Genomic DNA, 22308 nt, shown 5'->3' with positions numbered 1-22308 from the left:
ATGGCATATGGGTGACCGAGCGGGTAGGGGACCTAGGTGGGAATGTAATATTCTCTTCGGGATCTGGCAATAACGATAAGCCTGGCTCTTTAAGAAACTCGGCCCATCTCCGCGATCTCCCAAGAACTTTCTACCTCCCCTCCCCTATCCTCTGCCCACTCAGCCCAGAGATGGTGACTCCAGCCCCAGAGGGGAGCCCTCACCAGCTGCCTTCCACCCCAAGCACTCCTCCTTCCCCAGGTTTCTATTTGCCCTTTTTTCTGTACTCAAACATCACCTCTTCTGTGACCCTTTGCTAACCCCCAGGCAGGGGGCTCCGTATGTGCTCCCCACTACATTGGGAGCCCTTCAGGGGCTGATCTATTGGACACTTAGTAGTTAGTGGGGAATGTGGTTGAATTCACGCAGGGAAGGACACTAATAAATGGCTCAGTCAGTTAAGTATCTGCCTTGGGCTCAGGTTGTGATCCTGGGGTCCTGGGATGGAGGCCTGCGTTGGGGTCCCTAATCAGCGGGGAGCTGGCTTCTCCCTCTCCCTCTGTCCCCCCACCCCGTGTGTGTACACGCACTCTCTCTCTCTCTCTCTCTCTCTCTCGTGCGCTATCTCAAATATATAATATCTTTTTTTAAAAAAGGTTTTATTTATTTATTTGACAGAGAGACAGCGAGAGAGGGAACACAAGCAGGGGGAGTGGGAGAGGAAGAAGCAGGCTCCCAGCGGAGGAGCCCGATGTGGGACTCGATCCCAGAACGCTGGTCTGGGATCATGCCCTGAGCTGAAGGCAGACACTTAACGACTGCGCCACCCAGGTGCCCCTCAAATAAATAATATCTTAAAAAAGAAAAGGTGGGTGAGGGAGTGGGTTGTACACTCAAGGACCCTTCAACTCTGGGTGGGGCCACTGGGCAGGATGTAAAAATGGGGGACGGTTGAAGGGTATGTCATGTGTCTTGGGGACACTGGAGGTGTATATTTTGGGGCATTCATCACGGTGCGTATACGGGGGGGGGGGCAGCTGTTTGTGGATATAGGATATGGGAGACCCCGGACTCCCAGACTGGGACCCTTCCTCAACCCGCACCCTCAGTCCTTGCTCTGGGTGGGGAAGGGCAGGAGGGTCTGAGCTAGGGCTGAGGTGTCTAGCAGGTGCTAGGGATGCTGATTCCACCGGGGAGGTGACACACACCCAGCTGCCACCCCACCTCCCCCGCCCTGGGGCAGGAATGAGGGACAGCTGCCACGTTATCAGGGACACATTTCCTGGGAGCCCAAGGCCTGACTCACAGAGGCCCAGTAGGGATGGGCCCTATTCTTGGGCTTCCCCCAGCCCCTCAGCCTGCCCCCAGCAATGCCACAAGGCCACGTGTCTGTGTTTACACCTTTATTGTCCCGCTTCCTGCTGCCCCCAAGGATTCCCGTGCCCAAAATAGCCGGGCACCCAGGCCCAATTATCCGAAGCCGCTGCAGTCCGGGTGGGTGGGGCGCTCTGGAGGTTGCGGCAGGGGAACAAAGCCGGTTGGGGCACATTCCGGCCCTGCTGGGCGGGAAGTGGAGGGCAGGAGGGGGAGGGGAGAGGAAAAGGATCAGTGGCCCAGAGACCCAGGCCCCCTCAGGCCTGGAGCAGGGGGGTGAGTAGCAGCAGAAATAGAGCTGCCTGAGGGGAGCCTGAGGCCCTGGCCATGTCGGGGGGGCAGAGGTCGCTGCCTTCAGGGGGCCAGTGGGGGTAGCCACTGGGAGGCAGGAAATGGGCCTCCCCCACTATCTGGGAGATCCAGGCCTCTTCAGGGCCAATGGCAGCAAATAGCTCGCGGCTCCCTCGAACAGCCATGCCCACGAGGACCCAGGAGCCTCCCTCGGTCTGGCACAGGAGCGGAGGGGCTGAGGTCACCTGCAGTATCAGAGCCAAGCCCCAAAGGGTCTCTTACCCTTCCTCCTGATTCCCTGCCCCTTCTCAGAGTCCAGCCACAAAGCACTGCTTGTCCCCACCCGTAGGCATCCTGGCCCCTGGTCTCTAAGGTCCGGCTACCCAGCACAGCCTCTTCCCTCCCTTTACCTCACATCTGTCCTCCTGACCCTCCAAATACAGAACACAGAGAGTCCCAGGGGGCAGAACGCCCTGATAGAGACAGTGACAGAGTCGCGGCATCAAGATGGAGACAGCTGCAGCCACAGGGACTAGAGAGGAGACAGAGTTGTCGCAGGGATTCTGACCTTCAGTCACTTCTCACCCCCGGGACCCTGGGCTCTCACCTCGGTCCTGCGGGTCCTTCCAGCCCAGCACCCAACAACTGGCCCCCAGGGGGATACCCCCTGGGTGAAGGCAGATGGGCAAGGCTGATGGGGAGGGTTCCACCCGGGAGCTCAGCTCCAGGAGGGCCAAGGGGGGCCGAAGTCCCAGGTGCCGGGGCAAGCGGATGCCGATGACCAACCGGGATACCTGGTGGCCCTGTGGGAGGGGGCTGACCCCTGCCCGGCCCAGGTACACTTCAATATAAGGCACTGTCGTAGAGCCTGGCCTGTTGGAACAAAGCCCAATGTCACCTCCTCCTCCCCCAATTGCTCTAAAGTCCTTCCCAGGGCCGGGGACAGGGCAGAATGAACTCCAAGGTCACTCCATTTATTATTCCTCCTTCTGAATCTCTCTTCTATCTCAAAACACTTGTTGCAGTTCCCTGTACTGTTAAGAGCCCTAAAGGGAGACTATCCCACCATTTTAAGAGTCCTTTTGCCCATCTATCAATTTTTCCCTCTTGTCCAAGAGATGGGTGAGACCCACCTGAGGACACAGTGAGTGGCTGCCAGGACCCAGCCTGGGGCCACGAGGATCCCAGTGCAGACTCGATCTCCAGCTACGTGGACCTCCGCCAGCCAGGGCCACAGGACCCCCATCACAGCGGGCTCTGGTCTCAGGCCACAGGCTGGGGAGAGGAGGTGACCACTTAAGTGGGGGTTCCACAGCTGACCCCTGAAGGCCCTACCATGGCCCTACCACATAGGAGCCTCTAAGTCCCAAAGCCCTAAGAAGACTTTAAGCCCTGAGCCCTCACCACCATGTTCTGTGGGGGGAGGACAAGTCTGTGTCTCAGTCTCCTCCCCCTCAGGGCCCCAGTCCCAGGTCAGCTGGTCTTCCAGGTAGGCTCCCCGAGTCACATGGCTGATCCATGGGCCATGGGTCTGCAGGGGGTAGAAGACTCTGGGACGCAGGCAGCCACTGGAAAGATCGCTGATTCCAGCCAGGAACCAGGTCCCCTCCTCCTGGCACAGAAGGCTCCGATGAGAGTAGTTCTGCAGCGAGAAGGTGTGCTCGTGGGTAAGAGGCTATCAAAGGTCCTGGAGCTTTCCAGTACTCCACTCTCTCTCCGTACTCAGACATAACAAGTCCCACCTCCTCCAAGCCAGGCTCCAGTACTAATCTGTGTAAGCCCGCCCTCACTTTAGGATTCTGTTTAAACCTAGGGGTAGCAAGACGACCACACATCGCCCAGGGCCCATCTCAGGCCCCTCCCCAAAGTCCTCCAGGGCTAGACTCCGCCCCCAGCGCCTTCAGGACCCGCCTTAATCTCCGTCCCGCCCCAGGAGAGCTCGGCCTCATTCCCAGGCCCTCCCAGACCCGGCCCCCCAACCTCCCCCGATTCAGTCCCGCAGGCCCCGCCCCCGTCACTCACCCAGCAGCGCCCCGCCTCCTCCTCCTCCTCCTGGTAGGCGGGGCAGAGCGCGAGGGGCGGGTCTCCCGGCGGCGGCACCGACGCCCCCTGGCGGCCGTACAGGCAGTGACACCACCAGCCACTCAACAGCTCCGCCTCAAGCTGTGCGTTGGGGCCAGGCGCAGGTTCTGGAAGGGAGAAGAAAGGGAGCCAGCGCTGGGCGGAGTACCGCCCGACTCCGTCCAGCCCCGCGCGGGCCCCCTGCTCACCCCCGCGACCCCAGAGAGCCAGGCGGCAGCGGCTCCTGGGCAGGAAATAGTGCTCTGGGTGAGGCAGGCACACTGGCCGCGGGGCCGTGCTCAGGTTCACCGGCGCTAGCAGCTGCAGCAGCGCCAGGTCCGAGGCGTCGTCCCACGAGGCATTCTCGTGCGGCACTAGGCGCGCCACCAGCTCTGCGCGGGGACGCGAAGGCAGCAGCACGCGCCAGCTGTCCAGGTCGCGGGGCGGGCCGTCTGAGTTGATGGGGCTGCGGGATGGGGGAAACTGGGGACGTGGGCTGGATCCTGCACACTCAGCTCAGAACGACGCAGGTCTGGCTTGGACTTTAGACTTCCAGAGAACTGTGCGCTCAGATCCCAGCATCCTGGATCGAACTTACACTGCCCCCTACTCACCCCCAGTAGACAAGGATCCCGATTTGCAAGCTGGATCCTGCACCTGCCAGTGAGACCCCGCCCTCCAGACCGATGTGCCCCTCCACCCCTACTCCTGCCCTACACAGGGGGAGGACCAGGGACAGGTAGATAATGTCTCAGGCCGATGGGGGGGGGAGGGGCAAGAATATGTCTGAGACTGGGTTTTCACTCACTCCAGAAAGCAGCTGGCAGGTGCCAAGACCCAGCTTTCAGACACCAGCGCCCCATGGCAGGGTCTGGATCCTGGCACCATCACCCGGGCCTCCCAGGGCCAAGCCCCTGGCCTTGGGGCAATCCCGCACTCTGAGGAGTGAGAGGCCTGGGTCAGGGGGCCTCCCAGACTCCCAGCAGTTTCCACCCCAACTCCAATCTCCCATGTCCAGCCACCATCTAGGCGTCCTGCTCCCTCACCTGGCAGGGCAACGGTGCAGTTCTCATCCCTGGGCTCCCAGGGACCTGCCTGGGGCTCCCAGGACTGGGTGGGAAAGGCAGGCCCAGGCTCTGAGCCTATCACCTGTTCCCGTATCCATGCCTCATAGGGAGCCACAGCAGTGAAGACTCCAGGGCGGTTCCTCCGTCCACAGCCAAAGCCAAAGCTGGTGATTCCCGCCTGGAACCACCGGCCGCCTTCCTCACAGACCAGGGGGCCCCCAGAGTCTCCCTGGCGATAGATAATTCAGTATCAGGGGATCAGCCCAGGATCCCACCGGCTTATACTGGGTCACCTCACAAAGGTGCTAGACCTCTTCTCGTTGCCCAGCATAGAGCCACCTTCTAGAAAACTGCCCTGTCTGAGCCTTGTCCTCTGCATTCCCTACAACTTTAAACAGAGGAAAGCCTTGTAAGGCAGAAAGGCTGACGAGCAAAGCCCAGGGCACCAAGCTAATGCATTAAAGGCCGTGCTACAGAGACCTACAGGTCTCACTCAGAGCCAGATGATTCTTGTTCCATAAGTGGCTCAAATAAACCCTGTTTTGGGTTTCTAAGTGCGCCCAATTGTTAACGTAAATCAGAGACGCCAACATTCAGGAAGAAGAGGCTGCTAGAAATAAACTGTTAGAAAAGCAGCGAGGGGGTGCCTGGGTGGCTCAGCTGGTTGAGTGCCCAACCCTTGGTTTTGGCTCAGGTCATGATCTTGGGGTCATGGGATCGGGCTCTGTGCTCAGTAGGGAGTCTGCTTGTCCCTCTCCCTCTGTTTCTCATCTCGCTTGCATGCTATCTTTAAAATAAATAAATAAAATATTTTTGAAAAAAGGCAGCAACAAGGGATAGTTTGAAAGCGAGTAAGCAGGACGAACTACAATGAACGAACACTGAAACAACACTGTTCCTAAGACATCTTCTGTAGTCTAGGTCAGGCATCTCTGTGACCTGAGGAGGTCCCAAAGAAGGCTCAAAAGCATTGAGGGGTGCCTGGGTGCCTCAGTTGGTTAAACGTCTGCCTTTGGCTCAGATCATGATCCTGGGATGGAGCCCCACATCAGGCCCCCTGCTTAGCGGGGAGCCTGTTTCTCCTCTCCCTTGCCTACCACTCCCCCTGCTTGTGCGCTCTCTCTCTGCCAAATAAATAAATAAATAAATAAATAAAATCTTAAAAAAAAAGGTATTATTGAGAACTGTGCGATATGGCAGATGCTGTCCACGTGTGGCTATTTAAATTTAAATTTAAATTAAATAAAATTAAAAATTCGATTTTTCAGTCACACTGAAAATATTTCAAATATTCGCTAGTGACTACCGTACGGGACAGCGCATGGTTTAGAGGAATCTGGTGTTTGCAACCCTGTTCAAGAAGGCAAGGGATTATGTCCATAGGTCCTGGAACCTCATAATTGGGAGGGACCCTGAAAACTATCTAGCTTGAATCCCCATCACCACCATGCATGCTTGAGCGCCCTCAAAAATGTGTGCCATTGGGGGCGCCTGGGTGGCTCAGTCGGTTAAGCATCTGACATTTTTTAGAGAATTAAAAAAAAAGTTTATTTATTTTAAGGTTTTGTTTATTTTTTGAGAGAGAGAGCAAGCATACGCGGGAGGGGGTGAGGGAGAGGGAGATGCAGACTCCCTGCTGAGCAGGGAACACAAGGCAGGGCTCCATCCCAGGAACTGGAGATCATGACCTGAGCCCAAGGCGGATGCTTAACCGACTGAGCCACCCAGGTGCCCCTATTCATTTATTTTAGAGAGTGAGTGAGTGCTCGCAGAGAGGGGCAGAGGGAGAGGGAAAGGGGAAGCGGACTCCCGGCTGAGCAGGGAGCCCAGATCTGGGGTGATCTCCCGAGCAGGAGATCATGACCTGAGCCCAAACCAAGAGTTGGATGCTCAACCGACTGAGCCACCCAGACACCCCCAAAGTATCTGACTCCTGATTTTGGCTCAGGTCATGATCTCAGGATGGCAGGATCGAGTGTAAAGTCTGCTTGTCCGCCCCCCCCCCCGGCTTGTACTCTCTCTCTCAAGCAAATAAATAAATAAATACATCTTAAAAATAAGTGTGTGCCATTGGAAGAAGGTTTCTAGGGAAAATGGTTAAAATATACTATGTGTTGGCTTTCAGCAAGGCATCTGGAAACTTCTGTAAAGGATTCATCCTTCTTCTACTTTTTAAAATTTTATTTTTAAGTAATCTCTACACCCAACATGGGGCTTAAACGCACAACCCTGACATCAAGTGTCCCACACTCTATGGGCTGAGCCAGCCAGATGCAGGGAGGTGAGATTGGTCTATTCCTCCTGTTTCCTACTGGTCAGGGCTCCACCTGGCCCTGCTGGGGCCTCCCCTCACCTGGCAAGTGTCCCTGCGGCCCTCTGGGTAGCCGGCACACAGCATCCCCGGCAAGAGCTGGAAAGTGAGGTTGAAGGGGCCAGGCCGGCTATAGAGACACCGGCAGGTGGCCTCTCCCAGCAGCCTCAGCTCCACTTCTTGTAGCACCCACGGGAGAGGCAGGCGGTCTGCGGGCAGAACCGGAGAGCAAACGCTTAGGGCAAATGCGAAGTCACCTGGTCCCCAGCTCAGCGCTGTGCCCTCCAGGCGCCTCCTGGACATCTGTCTAGATGCCTCGTGACACCCGAGCCTGCTATATTCCAAAGCAGTCAATGTCACCTCCCGCTGCTCTCCGTTCTTCCCACATCCTCATCACAGGCATGGCCCCAGCAAGCACCTAGCGACAGCTCCTGCGGAGGGTTGTGCAGCGGAGAAAGGTATGCAGACGTCACATGATGCATGCGGGGGCGAAAATCACTAAGCTCTGAGCCCCAGGACGGGTTGTGTGGTCTTGGGAGGGCACCCTTTTCAACGAAGATGCCATACAGACTAGCATGGTCTCCTACCAGGTTGCCAAGCACGGACTCTGGGTGTCAGCTTTGGCCCCGTCTCAGCCTCCCCTCCCCAATCAGTTCCCTGAAAACCTCTCACTTGTGACTTTTTGGAATTTTCACTGCAACTGGCCTAGTGCAGGAGACACAGCTGTGGGCCTGGATGACCGGCCCGGGCTCCTCACTGGTCCATTTCCCAACCTACCCTTCGCTTGTTGCTAACAGAGGAAAGTTCTTTTTTTTTTTTAATTTTTAATTAAAATTTAATTAAATTTTAAATTAAACTAAAATTAAAATTTAATTTTTAATTAAAAAAAAAAACAGGTTCCATGCCCAGTGTAGAACCCAACTTGGGGCTTAAACCCATGACCCTGAGATCGAGACCTGAGCTGAGATCACGAGCCGGATGCTTAACTGACGGAGCCAGCCAGGCGCCCCAGGACAGAGGAACGTTTTTAAAGCTCAGCTCTGATCGTACCAAGAACAATCAATGGATCCCACTACATCTGAGGCCTCAGCCCTTTCCTGAGGTGACCCTGCCTTTGATGGAAACAAAGTCTCAGAATCCAGGAACGGGTGGGGGAAAGTTGTGGACAGAGCTCCCCCCCTCCCCAATCCCAAGATGTCAGGTGATGGTGAGTCCGACCCTTTCTGAGGGTCATCCAAGGAGGTTTGGGGATTGTCCTAGGGATCTTGGGAGCTGGTGGGGTCCTCTGGCCCTCAGTTTGCCCTTAAGGCTTTCACGGTCCGCCCTTGCAGCTTTTGGGGCCTCTTTGCCTTGCCCCTTCCACTCCAGCCTGGCAACCTGGCCCTTCTCCATCTAGTATGTCTCATGTGGGTCCCCAGAGTGGCCTCCATCTCCCCCCAACTTTTCTGTAATGCTAACTTATGTCCTCTCTGCAAAAACCTCCCCAGAATCTCTTGTTCCAGCCGCCCTTTGTCGGGATGGTCTGGGCCCACCCACGCAGACTTCCTGGGTGCTCAGAGTGGCCTTTCCTTGTCCTCTCCTGCCCTGATGGGGCCCCTCCAAGCCCGGGCGGTGGTTAGCTCCTCCTCAAGCACCCTTGCCCGAGCCCCGGGCACCACACCGGTCTGATCACAGCACGTGCAGAGACATCGCGGGGGCCTTGCTAACACGGAGAGGTAGCATTGGATAACAGGGATGATGGGGAACGGGAAAGTGCTCTATTTCCCCCACACCTCCTAACATAGTGTTTGCTTATCTACTGCATTTACAGCTTGTCTACCTACTAGGACTTCAGCTCTGAGAAGCCTTGTTATTTTCACTGGCGTATCTCTAATGCCTAAGTCAGTGCCTGGCACAAGAAGGTGGTCACAAGACACCTGCTGATCGAACGAAACTGAAGGAATGTGGGTGAGTTGGGAGAAGACAGGAGGTGGGTAAGTAGAAGATGAGTGAGGAGAGGGGAGGACGGGAGGAAGAGGGACAGGGGAGAGGAGGGCAGAAACTGACATATGCTGAATGCTTACAATACTCCTGGTGTAGTGCTCTTGTGCACGATTACCCAGGGCAAAAATACCTAAAATGCCTTAATTGCTATGTTAGGCACGGTGCTATAAACTTTACGTGGGTTTTCTCATTTAATCCACCCAACAACACCAGGAACTGGACACTGTGTCCCTCAATTTTCAGAGGAGGAAACGGATTGCGTGAAGTGCTTTGTCTCAAATAGCAGAGCCAGGATGGGAACCCTAGTCGGATCCTAAATCCAGGAAAGAAAGAAAAAAAAAAAAAACTGGAAGGAAAGGTGAGAACGGAATCGGGGTGGATGAGTCAGTAATCTCAGTTTGCGAGCCCTCAGGGAATAAGGTAGCCGGAGACGGGCCGAGCTCTTAGCCACCGCCTGCCAGAAATCGGCCCTCCAGGCCCCCGCCCAAGGTCCCGCCCGTGGGTCCCACCTCCCGAGTCCCGCCCCAAGGGCCCGCCTACCCCGGGCCCCAGCTTTTAGCACTCGCCCCCAGGTCCCCGCCCGAGGACCGATCGGTAGGCTCCACCTCCCCGGTAACCCACCTCCCGGGACCCCCCATCTCACTCACCTGCTTCCTGGATGTCCCCCCAGCCGGTAGCCCAGCAAGCCGCGCCGGGAGCGAAGCGGTGCGAGGCGCGCGGCAGGCAGACGGGCCGCACCGCGGGGCCCAGGCGGGCGGGCGAGGCCAGGCGCAGCAGAGCCAGGTCGGCGCCCAGTTCCACGCTGCTGTAGTTGTCCGGCACGAGGACGGCGGCCACCGCGCGGACGTGCGCGCCGTCCAGGGGCCCGTCCTGGGAGTGCACGCCCAGCAGTACCGACCACTCGGTCGCGGGCTCCAAGGTCCCGTTCCTGCGCCGAGGCCCAGGCGGGAGGGGGTTAGGTTGACCCTAAGACGGCGGGGGGGGGGGGGCGGGGGGAGGCTTAGAGGCCAGGGAGAAGGTGGGATCAGCGGGAACCCAGGAGGGGCGGGTCGGATCCGGATTTGGGGCTGGGGCGATCCAGGTTGAGATAGTTTCCCAAAAGGGTCAGGAGTGGATCTGATTTAGAGGCCACTGGACAGACGGAATTCAGATTTGGATAGTTGGTGGAGTGGTGGGGCGAGTCTGCAGGCGGCGTCAACCACATTCGGAACCAGGATGCCCCCGCAGAGGGGCGGGGAGACGGGCGCAGCTCGGTTCCAAGTTAGCGGTTGAATACACCGGTTCAAGCCGCGGGGCAGGCTTGGATTTTGGGGAGGGGTCGGACGTGGGAGAATACTCACGTCACGAAACAGTGAGCAGCCGAGAGCACCCAGGAAGGCGCGATGAGGGAGCCCCCGCAGATGTGGCCCCCATTCTGATGCAGGCTCACCTGCCACGGCCAGCGGCCTGGCTGTGCGTCTGAGCCCCCCACGATTCGGGCAGAGGGCTCAGGGCGACCGCAGTCTGCTATGGGGTACCATGGAGGTCATGGCCTGCCGGGTCCCTGACGCCACAGGTCCAGACAACTCAAGACAAGGCCCTGTCTCCCACCCGACTTCGGTTTGCCCCTCTGAACAAAGAACAAAGAGGACCTAGGCACTGCTTATTGTCCGGTAACTTCCACCTCCCTCCTCGCCCACTCAGACTTCACTTTCTTTAAGATCTGAGGAACTCCCGCTCTTCCTTACCTAGATCTTCAGGTTCCTCCCGTGTGGGACTGACAGCTGGGAGTTGGAGGGTAAAGAAAGGAAGGTACTGGTGAGTTCCAGCCCCTGACACTGCCCAGCCCCCATCTTCCTGTTCTTCATCTCCTACCCTCTACCTTTCCTTTCCCCAGTTCCCTGCTCTTTCAGACCCCCTGCCAACACCCACGCTACCCCTCCTGTCTTTTCTGCCTCCCACGTGACTTTCCCCCAGTCCAGCTGCCTTACCTGAGTCCTGGAAAGCTCCTGGGATGGGGCTGATGGCTGGAGAGAGGGAAGCAGGAAGAGGCTGGAGACGTACACTTTGATATCCCTCCCTGACCTCCTCCTCGCTAATCTTTACAGCTATTCCATCTCCCCAGGTCTCCCAGGGCCCCTTTCCCCTCCCTTCTGACACCTCACTCCCTCCTTTTTTCTGACGTCCTCCTCCCCTTCCTCCTCTGACACGCCACTACCCACACAGAACCCAGGAGTCCTGCTTTCCGGCTCCCCAGATACTAGGACCCAGGCCATCTTCTGTCCCCTGAAGTTACCGAGGATCACAAGTAGAAGGAGCAGGTGCTGGGACATGGCACATTTGAGTCGGCTGGAGGCACGGAGATGGGTGAAGGTCTGCTCCCAGCCACAGCACTGTCACTGCCGAGGCGGCCTGTGACACCTGATGGTCCCAGGAGCAGCCCCACCCTCCCTGGCTGGAGCCCATCTCTGGCAATCTGAGAGGATCTGGGGCTGGAAGGGGGAAGTAGGGAGCCTAAAGGCCCCACCCAGAGCCCTGTGAGCATCTCATGTCTCTGGAGGCCCAAGGTGGGGGTGGGAGGCAGATGTCCTAGCTCCAGGGCACTGTTGGGTGGGGGACGGAGGAGTGGAGAACCCTGTGGGCAAAGGTGGAAGGAGAGGACAGCCAGGTGCTGGGAAGCGGATGTACTGGGTCCATGGTGAGGCAAGGCTGTAGGTGAGTCCAGGCCCTTGGGACAGAGGAGGTGGCCCCTCGGTGGCGTGACTCACCTGAGACCTCACCTCTGTTCGGGGTGTGGCTTACCCCAAAGGCTTGGCCTTTTCTTCTCACACAGCTCTGGTTACTGGAGTTGCTGGCCAGGTCTGGGAAGGGAGCTCTAGGGAATTCAATCCCATCCCAACAAAAGGATCACAGATTCCGTCAGGTTGGGCAGGGCCAAGGATTCTGGGAGGGGGCTGGGCAGGCTGGCAAAGCCAAAAAGGACACCACCCTTTTCTGTGTTTTTGAGTACTATCACGTGTTGTCACTCTTTGTATGACCTTGGGAAAGTCACTCAACCCTTGAGTGTTTAGCAGTAGGAGGCCACTAAGAAACTTACAGTGACTCGAAGAGGAATCGAGGGGAGTTTCATGAGGGAACTGTTTACAGAGGTATAGGCAGGGTTAAGGGAAACCCACAAGGGATGGTGAAGGACCCTGGGGCTAGCAGTAAGGAGAGCCCTGCCCTGCCCTGCCCTGCCAGGAGAGGCAGAGAGAGGGAGCACATACTAGAAACAGAAAGGGAGAGCTGCAGCTGGTGGAGAGGGCTGACGGGATAGGAACTCCTTCAATGAGGGAATGCAACCTTTATCAACCTGTGGCTCAGCAGGGAGGGAGCTGGGAAATAAAAGTCTCCATCTCGCTTTCCTCCTACCCTCTGATCACCTGCCAGCTCCTCCCATCTTTGAAACTTCCCAGAAGCCAGAGTGATAGGGAGCCCATGATGTGGCCCATAAAGGGTCACTCTGGGGGAACAGATCAGGATGGAGAAGGGGTGGAGGAGAACGGAAATGGAGCGTCGCATATAGCTACACACAGGTTCCCCTGCTACCCATAAGTAGAACATTTCTCTGAAAACTTTGGGAAGTGGAAATGGCATAAAGCAAAGAAGCCATTACTATCAATTTATATGGAAAAGATTCTTAGCATTCCCAGATCCCAAAAATCACCTCTCTTAGGCTCTTCTTTCTTTTTGAAGATTTCATTTTTAAGTAATCTCTACATCCAGCGTGGGGCTCGAACCCACAACTCTGAGATCAAGTGTTGCACACTCCACTGACTGAGCCGGCCAGGTGCCTGTTTCTTAGGCTTTTCTGATACCTTAGGACGTATCTTGCTAACAAATGCACAATATAAATTGAGATCAAGCACAGAAGCTCGCACAGTTCAACGGTATGACAGCTTGCTTGCTGGGACTGAGTGTGGTTTCCAGGAAGGTAGATCTCAGGGTGCTTGCTGCCCCCATAACGGCTGCCTGAAAAACAAACCACTATTTTCCCTTTCCACCTTTCTTCGAGAAAGTGAAAATCCTCTGGATTTCTTTCAGTTAGCGAAAACACGTACTAACGTAGTCCTTTCCTGAAACCAAAGTAGCACCATGCGAACCCTTGAAAAGCAGGGGATACCTGTATATCTATTTTCTTATCAATACTATGGGCTAGTAATAATACACAACTCTATTAGTCCAGTTTCCCTAGAAAATGGAAGCCTGGGCAAGGCCCATGTGTTTGTGCTTCATTGAGAGATACGATCCCAGGGCAGCAAGAGCAGGGGAAAATGAGATGTGATTAGGAAGGGAGGAAATGCAAACACAGGGACCCAACAATCGACTGGAGTTCATTGATAAGCTTGCTAACCCTAGCTAGTCCACGGACACAATGAAGGTAAACTTGGAGGCAACAGCTTCAGACTAGTTAACACAATCCTGGAGTTTCAGTTTGTTTGTTTGTTTGTTTGTTTGTTTGTTTGTTTGTTTCAAGAAAGCTCTACGCCCAACGTGCGGCTGGAACTCGCAACCCTAAGATCAAGAGTCGAAATTCCTGGAGTTTCTAAGTCTCCCCGGACACTCATTTGCAGGCATTTGCCCCTCCAATGATGAAGACCCAGTCGTGTATACAACACACACTCAGAAAAAGGAGGCAATGGGCAATCAAAGGCGGGAAAGAAGAGAGAGGGTGTAGGTTGGTTAAACCAAAACATGGTGCCATGAACACCCTCACCTACCCTGTTTGCTGCAATTCCGTAGTTCTCAAACATTTCGGTTTCAGGACCTCCTTACGCTCTTAAATATTATTGAGGGATCCAAAGAGTTTTTGCTCACGTGGGTTATATCTATCAGTATTTACTGCCTTGGAAATGAAAACTCAGAGACACTTAAAATTACTTATTAATTCGCTAAAAAATTAGTCTGTTACATGTTAATGAGGGTAACATTTTTTAAGAAAACGATAAAAAAAATAGTGAAAAGAATGACATCGTTTTTGAAAGTGAAAAGCGCAGATGTTTTTGCAAACCTCGCTGGTGTCTGGATGACTAGACTACGGCTGGATTCTCAGATCCGCTTTTGCAGCCAGCCTTCTGGAATATCCCTAGTCAAGTAGCCTTTGGAAACCTGTATGGTACACTTGACATCATGAAAATAGTTTTGGCCTTGGGCAGCCCTTGAAAGGGTTTTGGAAACCCTTTCAGGAGTTCCCAGGTGAGGGGCGCCTGGGTGGCTCAGTCGATTAAGTGATTAAGCGGCTGCCTTCAGCTCAGGTCAGGATTCCAGGGTCCTGGGATGAGCCCCTCGGGAGTGGGTTGGGGTGTCTTTCCTCAGCGGGGAGTCTGCTTCTCTCTCTCCTTTTGCCTGCCGGTCCACCTGCTTGTTCTCTCTCTCTCTGTCAAATAAATAAATAAATACATCTTAAAAAAAAAGGAGTTCCGACACTATATTTGAGCACTGCTGCTCTAAGACAATAATTTTTTAAGTAGATGATATCCAGTGTGGGTCTTGAACTCAAGATCCTGAGATCAAGGGTCACGTGATCTACTGGAGCCAGCCAGAAACCCCTAAGGCAGTAATTCTTTTTTTTTTTTTATTAATAATGATTTTTTATTATATTATGTTAGTCACCATACAGTACATCCCCGGTTTTCGATGTAAGGCTCGATGATTCATTAGTTGTGTATAACACCCAGTGCACCCTGCAATATGTGCCCTCCTTACTACCCATCACCGGTCTAGCCCATTCCCCCACCCCCCTCCCCTCTGAGGCCCTCAGTTTGTTTCTCATAGTCCATAGTCTCTCATGTTTCATTCCCCCTTCTGATTACCCCCCCTTTCTTTATCCCTTTCTTCCCCTACTGATCATTCTAGTTCTTATGTTCCATAGATGAGAGAAATCATATGATAGTTGTCTTTCTCTGCTTGACTTATTTCACTTAGCATTATCTCCTCCAGTGCCGTCCATGTTGTAGCAAATGTTGAGAACTCATTCTTTCTGATTGCTGAGTAATATTCCATTGTATATATGGACCACAACTTCTTAATCCAGTCATCTGTTGCAGGGCATCTCGGCTCCTTCCACGATTTAGCTATTGTGGACATTGCTGCTATGAACATTGGGGTGCATATGGCCCTTCTCTTCACTACGTCTGTATCTTTGGGGTAAACACCCAGTAGTGCAATGGCTGGATCATAGGGTAGCTCAATTTTTAACTTTTTAAGGGACCTCCACACGGTTTTCCAGAGTGGCTGTACCAACTTGCATTCCCACCAACAATGTAGGAGGGATCCCCTTTCTCCACATCCTCTCCAACAATTGTTGTTTCTTGTAAGGCAGTAATTCTTAACCCTTTCTCCAACTCAGTAGATCTGAGAAATAGGACCTGCTCCTTTAAATGTGCGGATGCCAAATGAACGCACCTTTCAGAATCCCTAAAAGTAAGAAAGTTTTATTTGAGCGCAAGTTAGGACGGCTGCCTGGGAAACGCGGTCATCACAGGGAAGAAAGTGCTCCAGAGAGCGAACCGTTCTTCCAGGGTCATATACTTTTTTGTATCTTATAAAAGTCAAAAGATTCTAGATGAACGTAGAGGCAGGAATCGTAAGTTTTAATGTCAAGGAATACAGGGCGTAGGAGCATCGAACAAATCTTGAGGATAAGATGGCTTCCCTTTAGCTACTCATTTACAACGTATGCTTGGTGGGCCATACGTCAGGCTTTTGGTGTTTTGTTTTAATCTTTATAAAGATTTTACTTTTTAAGGAATCTTTTTTTTTTTTTAAGATTTTATTTATTTATTTGACAGAGATAGAGACAGCCAGCGAGAGAGGGAACACAAGCAGGGGGAGTGGGAGAGGAAGAAGCAGGCCCACAGCGGAAAAGCCCGATGTGGGGCTCGATCCCATAACGCCGGGATCACGCCCTGAGCCGAAGGCAGACGCCCAACCGCTCTGCCACCCAGGCGCCCCGGAATCTTTTTTTTTTTTTCATTTTATTTATTTATTTAACACAGATAGAGACAGCCAGCGAGAGAGGGAACACAAGCAGGAGGAGTGGGAGAGGAAGAAGCAGGCTCATAGCAGAGGAGCCTGATGTGGGGCTTGATCCCATAACTCTGGGATCACACCCTGAGCCGAAGGCAGACGCTTAACCGCTGTGCCACCCAGGCGCCCCAGACTTTTTAAGGAATCTTTACGTCCAATGCAAGGCTCGAACTCACAAACCTGAAATCAAGAGTCACATGCTCAGGGTGCCTGGGTAGCTCCGTCGGTTAAGTTTCCAATTCTTGATTTCAGCTGTGGTCACAATTTCGGGGTTCTGAGCTTGAGCCCCACATCAGGCTCTGCGCTCAGTGGGGAGTCTGCCGGAGATTCTCTCTCCCTCCCCTGTCCTCTCTTGCTCTTTCTCGCTCTTAAATAAATAAATAAATAAATAAATAAATATTTTTTTAAAAGGAGTTGTTTATTTATTTGAGAGAGAGAGAGAGAGAAAACTTGAGCGGGGTGTGGGGCAGAAGGAGAGGGAGAAGCAGGCTCCCTGTTGAGCAGGGAGCCTGATGCGGGACTCGATCCTAGGCCCCCGGGATCATGACCTGAGCTGAAGGCAGATGATGCTTCACCGACTGAGCCACCCAGGCGTCCCAGTAAATAAATCTTAAAAAAAAAAAAAAAAAAAAGAGTTGCATATTCTGCCGGCTGAGTGAGCCAGCCAAGTGCTCCCCGGCTTTTAGTTTAAGTGAAGCTTACGTAGTCATGCTGACTTAGAAAGAAATGTAGGGGTGCTTGGGTGGCTCAGTTGGTTGAGTGTCTGCCTTCGGTTCAGGTCATGATCTTGGGGTCCTGGGATGGAGCCCCGCGTCAGGCACCCTGCTCAGCAGGGAGTCTGCTTCTCCCTCTCCCGCTGTCTGCCCCCCCCACTCCTGCTCACACACACACACACACTCTCTCTCTCAAATAAATAAATAAAATCTTAAAAAAAAAAGAAAGAAATCTAAAATGGTTCCCTTACATATCAGGCCTTTAGAGAGTTTTGTCTGTCCTCAAATAGCACAGTGGCTCACCAAAGCAAGGGATCTTGTGGGAGGAAGGGGGAACACTTTCCTCTAGGGAGGCAGATTGAAATTTCTTATTTCTTTTTCTTTTTTCTTTTTTTAAAGATTTTATTTATTTATTCGACAGAGATAGAGACAGCCAGCAAGAGAGGGAACACAAGCAGGGGAGTGGGAGAGGAAGAAGCAGGCTCTTAGTGGAGGAGCCTGATGTGGGGCTCGATCCCACAACGCCGGGATCACGCCCTGAGCCGAAGTCAGACGCTTAACCGCTGTGCCACCCAGGCGCCCCCAGATTGAAATTTCGGGGGGGGGGTGCAAGTACAGTTTGCGAAAGCTGCCCCCGGGGGGATTCTGGTAGTTCTCCCAGCCCAAGATGTGTTTGCTTGGGAACCACTGCTCTAAGCTTCCTAACAGCCAACAAACACAAAGAGGGAAACCCAAGCAGAGTCTCTCTTCCAGGTACCAGGCAGAAAATAATTTTCTCCTGCAGGTTCTAATGGAGAGAAAAGTTGTGAATGAAGTCGTCCTCGATAACACCATTACGGCAAAAGCATCAAAGAGTGTCACGAGGTTGATTTTTATCGTGCTGCTAATGGCAGCCAATAACACCATAATCAAACCACAAGTCAATAAAATAATTACATGGTGGTTGCCTCTGGGTAAGAGAAGCAATACAGACACACACAGTTCTCTGCTGGTCTGATCAGTGGATGGGGAAATCACAGATCATTTTCTATTGGCGATGAAACAATTATCATACGATTCATGGCTTCAAACTACACAAACTTGTTATCCAATAATTCTGAGGGTTAAAAATCTGACAAGGGTCTTGCTGGGCTAACGTCACCGTGGGTGTCAACGGGGCTGAGTTCCTTCCCGGCGGCCCGAGGGAGAGCCCATTTCCTTGCCTTTTCAGCTGCTAGAGGCTGCTCTCGTTCTTTCGCTCCAGGCTCCCTTCCTCCATCTTCAGAGCCAACAAGCTTACATCTCTCTGGCCTTCTCTTTTATATAAAGCCCAGCATGGGGCTTGAACTCACGACCCTGAGATCAAGAGTCAGTCGCCCTACGGACTGAGCCAACCAGGCGCCCCTCTCTGACCTTTCATCTGTCTTCTCATCTTTCTGTCTGACCAAACCAGGGAGGGTTCTCTGAGTTTAAGGATTCGCATGATTAATGGGCCCACCTGGATAATCTATGATTCACTCTCCATCTAAAGAGCCATACTCTCCAGGGGCGCCTGGGTGGCACAGCGGTTAAGCGTCTGCCTTCGGCTCAGGGCGTGATCCCGGCGATCAGGGATCGAGCCCCACATCAGGCTCTTCTGCTATGAGCCTGCTTCTTCCTCTCCCACTCCCCCTGCTTGTGTTCCCTCTCTCGCTGGCTGTCTCTATCTCTGTCAAATAAATAAATAAAATCTTTAAAAAAAAAAAAAAAAAAAAATAAAGAGCCATACTCTCAATTACATCTACAAAGTCCTTTTTGCCTGTAAGGTAAAATATACTTTACAAATAAATAAGTAAATAAATAAAATGTTAAAAAAAAAAGAAAATTGGCGGTATTGACTAAAGCTAAATGCATACTTGTATTATGATTCCAAGATACTTCTAGGATTAGACAACAAGAGACACGAGTGCACCGAAAGACATGAGCGTAGCACGGTGCCCACGGCAGCTTTATTCCAAGAGCCAAAACCCAGGAACAGCATAAATGTCTAATAACAGGAAAACTGACAATTTATACCACAACTTATTATTGTGGTACGCTGATAAAATGGAATGCTATGCAGCCATAAAAAAGAATTACTGACCCGTGCGACAACACGGATGAATCTCCCAGAAATTATGTTCACCGACAAGAAGTATCATAGTCTATGACTCCGATTATATGCAACTTAAGAATAGGGCCCCTGGGTAGCTCAGTCGGTTAAGTGTCTGCCTTTGGCTCAGGTCATGATCCCAGGGTCCTGGGATCGAGTCCCCCATCGGGCTCCCTGCTCAATGGGGAGTCAGCTTCTCCCTCTGCCTCTGCCCCTCCCCTCCCTGCTCCCCCTGCCCCACTCGTGCCCTCTTCCTCACTCTCTGTCTCAAAAAAATAAATAAAATCTTAAAAAAAAAAGAACAAACAAAACTACTGGATCGTGATGGAAGTCAGAATAGTGGTTACCTCTGTGGAAATACTGACCAGGAAGGAATACAAAGGAACTTGCTAGAGTGCAGGAAAGTTCTATATCTTGATCTAGGTGGTTGCAAACACAAATGCCACATTTCATTAAGCCGAACCTTTAAGATTAGTACATTCTAGGCACTTTACTATATGGTCATTACACCTGAATGAAAAGAGACAAAACCCATTTTGCAGGTAAACGAATTCCAGGGTCAGTTAAGGATAAGGAACTGAACCAGATCCAAAATGCTTTCCTAGACCACAGACTTTGCTAGAAGGTGAAGCATGTCATCAGATACACCAGAGATATGTAGTTTCTGAAAGTTTAGCCAAAATAACGAGACCCTTTAGCAATTGGAGAAACAATAAAAGCATGCTTAAGCAAAGTTGTTGCTATTACATTCCTGATAAAAAAGATAATTTCTTTTAAAAAAAATTTGGTAACAGCTTACTTATTTTCTGAATTGGCCTTCTCAGATTATCACTGACCTAGAAAAAAAGACATCCTTCAGATAATCCTTTAAAAATATTGTTTCTCTTGTCTGTCAATTACTTCTCAATAAAACTGGAAAATATTGTTTCTTTCAGCCAAGCTTTTGAAAGGTGCTGAATGGAGGGAGCAGGAGACTGTTTCATAGGTTAAGGGCAGAGCTGCGTATGTGTCACAGAAGTTGCGGTGGGCCAGCATTGCATCTTCTTGCCAAGAGAGAATGTGCACAAATGGGAACTTACTCCACTTCTGGTCAGGGCTGCTCTGTGATCTGCGCGCAGGACCATATGTCTCCTCAGAGAAGAGTCTGGAATGTCTGCTCTAATGCACCCCAGAATGGGTGCCGTTACGGAGCAAGCCTGCAAATATTTCAGTCTAGAAAACGTTAAAGCAGATGTGACCCCTCGTAAGGTTACTAGATAAAGCAGAGGATGTTCAGTTCAACCTCCCGTAATCAATGAATAATTGTTTTTCTATAACTACGTCCCTTGCAATATTTGGGATATTCTTCTACTAAAAGATAATTTGTGTTTATTAAGATTGAGATTTAATTGGGTGTCCTGGATTTTTATTTGATAAATCTGGCAACCCTATGACCTTGGCCACAATATTGTCTTGCTAAGTTGCTGTGTTGTCGCCTCTGCTTGGAAAAATGAGACTTTCGGGAGTGGGTTCCAAAGTAACTTGAGGTAGGGTCTAACATGCACTGTCTATGTTACTTGATGGACTGATCCTCTGAATGGGGATATTTGAGAAATCGCTGATGAAAGTTGAGGACATATTGACTCCCTTCTGTAGGAGAAGCCTAGTTAACTGGTAGGACCGAGACGAGCCTCCTAGTGCTCCCCCTTGTGACGTGAAGAGTAACTGCTCCTCCCGTTTGACGGGGAGACACCAGCACCACCTGCTTCCATCACCTGATCTCCAGGGACCATGCTCACCAGGAGTCTCCCAACCTTTCTCTCAATATAGCCCCTGAGCAGCTGAGGCGTATTGGAGCCAGAAATTGCCCCAGGAGGTGCCTGGGTGTCTCAGATGGTTAAAAGTCGGCCATTGGCTCAGGTCATGATCTCCCGGTCCTGGGATGGAGGCCATCGTTGGGCTCTGGGTTCTGCAGGGAGCCTGCTTGTGCTCTGTCTGTCTCTCTAAAATGAAGAAATAAAACAAAAATCTTAAAAAAAAATGGGGCGCCTGGGTGGCGCAGCGGTTAAGCGTCTGCCTTCGGCTCAGGGCGTGATCCTGGCGTTGTGGGATCGAGCCCCACATCAGGCTCCTCCGCTATGAGCCTGCTTCTTCCTCTCCCACTCCCCCTGCTTGTGTTCCCTCTCTCGCTGGCTGTCTCTATTTCTGTCAAATAAATAAATAAAATCTTTAAAAAAAAATCTTAAAAAAAAAAAAGAAAAAAGAAATTGCCTCAGGTCTCAGTACTTTGGTCTCAAATGAGCAGCCCTACTTTAAGAGTACCTCACTTTATTTTTTTTAAGGTTTATTTATTTTAGAGAGGGGGGAGGGGTGGAGGGAGAGGGAGAATCCCAAGCCGACTTCCTGCTGAGTACAGAGCCCGGTGCTGGGCTCGATCCCACGACCCTGAGATCATGACCTGAGCCGAAATCAAGAGTTGGTTGCTCAACCGAATGAGCCACCCAGGTGTCCTAAGAGTACCTCAGTTTAGTGAGATGTGTTAAAGGCCATTTGGAGGGTGGTTCTTGAGACACAGAGAGAATGATCTGGTTGGTGTCTGGGATGGAGACCCTCTGCCTCCGAGGAGAGCAGATGTGGGCTTCTCCTGCACAAAATGGATGAGTGTGGCTGGGCCAGTGCAGTCCCTGCGGGTGAGACAGGAGACCAGGAGAGGATGGAGGTGAGGGCAAGATTTTTGAGAAGCAGCTAGAAGCAATAGGGCCCTGACTTGGAGGCCTGAGCCAGGAAGCTTTCTGGACTCCTCTGGTCCACAGGGGGCATGGGGCATGGTAGGAGCTCGGATATTCATACCACAGCCATTATTTCTCCTGTGGGTGGTTTTTGTTTTCTGAATTCTAAACATCTCAAATGAGTGTATGAGGGGGCCCTTGGCTGGCTTGGTGGGTAGAGCATGGGACTCTTGATGTCAGGGTGGTGAGTTCAAGGCCCACGTTGGGCCTAGAGTTTATAAATAAATAAATAAAATGAGTGTATGAGGAAGAAAGCTGTAGATAACAGAAACCCATTCAGACTATCTAACTATAGGAACACATTCATTGTTATCAGGATATCGAGGGTTTCTCATTGAATCTCAAGAGATCTCAAGGGGCTAGAGCTACGTGTGCTGGACTTCTAAACCTGTACTGTCCACTACAGAGGTCACTAACCACATGTGGCTGCTAAAATTAAAATTAAGGTTGATTAAGCAGAAATTGAAATTCATTGCCTTAGGCACACTAACCGCATTGCAAATGCTCAATAGCACGTGTTGGTGTAGAGATCACTTAAATAAAAAATAAACTTTATGGGGTACCTGGGGGGCTCAGTCGATTAAATGTCCGACTTTTGGTTTCT

The 22308-nt window shown here is 52.0% G+C and overlaps 1 protein-coding gene across 1 annotated transcript; it reads right to left on the bottom strand.

Moving 5' to 3' along the window:
* Positions 1–1367: 1367 nt before the first annotated feature.
* On the bottom strand, positions 1368–11378 carry PRSS36 (serine protease 36). Its single transcript, XM_045786258.2, has 13 exons — positions 11342–11378; positions 11037–11072; positions 10407–10572; positions 9714–9994; positions 7126–7292; positions 4514–5001; positions 3915–4171; positions 3667–3833; positions 3049–3286; positions 2778–2919; positions 2252–2517; positions 2055–2176; positions 1368–1889 (listed from the first exon to the last, which is right to left on the bottom strand). Exons 1-13 carry the CDS (start codon positions 11376–11378, stop codon positions 1611–1613), a joined length of 2646 nt encoding a protein of 881 aa, XP_045642214.1. The 3' UTR covers positions 1368–1610.
* Between the last annotated feature and the right edge of the window lie 10930 nt (positions 11379–22308).

This window comes from Ursus americanus, chromosome 2 (genome assembly GCF_024610735.1).
Source record: "Ursus americanus isolate L20-20 chromosome 2, mUrsAme1.1.p, whole genome shotgun sequence".
In the NCBI taxonomy this organism is placed as follows: Eukaryota; Metazoa; Chordata; class Mammalia; order Carnivora; family Ursidae; genus Ursus; species Ursus americanus.
The sequence above is the reverse complement of the archived record's forward strand: the minus strand, read 5'-3'. Positions and strand labels throughout refer to the sequence as shown.

Excerpts from the sequence above, each read along its gene's own strand:
- PRSS36 (XM_045786258.2), bottom strand. The coding sequence starts at position 11,378 with ATGTCCCAGCACCTGCTCCTTCTACTTGTGATCCTCG. Across the intron at positions 10,573-11,036 it reads AGGAGCTTTCCAGGACTCAG|CAGACTGCGGTCGCCCTGAG; the intron begins GTAAGGCAGCTG and ends GGTACCCCATAG. Across the intron at positions 7,293-9,713 it reads GGGGGACATCCAGGAAGCAG|ACCGCCTGCCTCTCCCGTGG; the intron begins GTGAGTGAGATG and ends TTCTGCCCGCAG.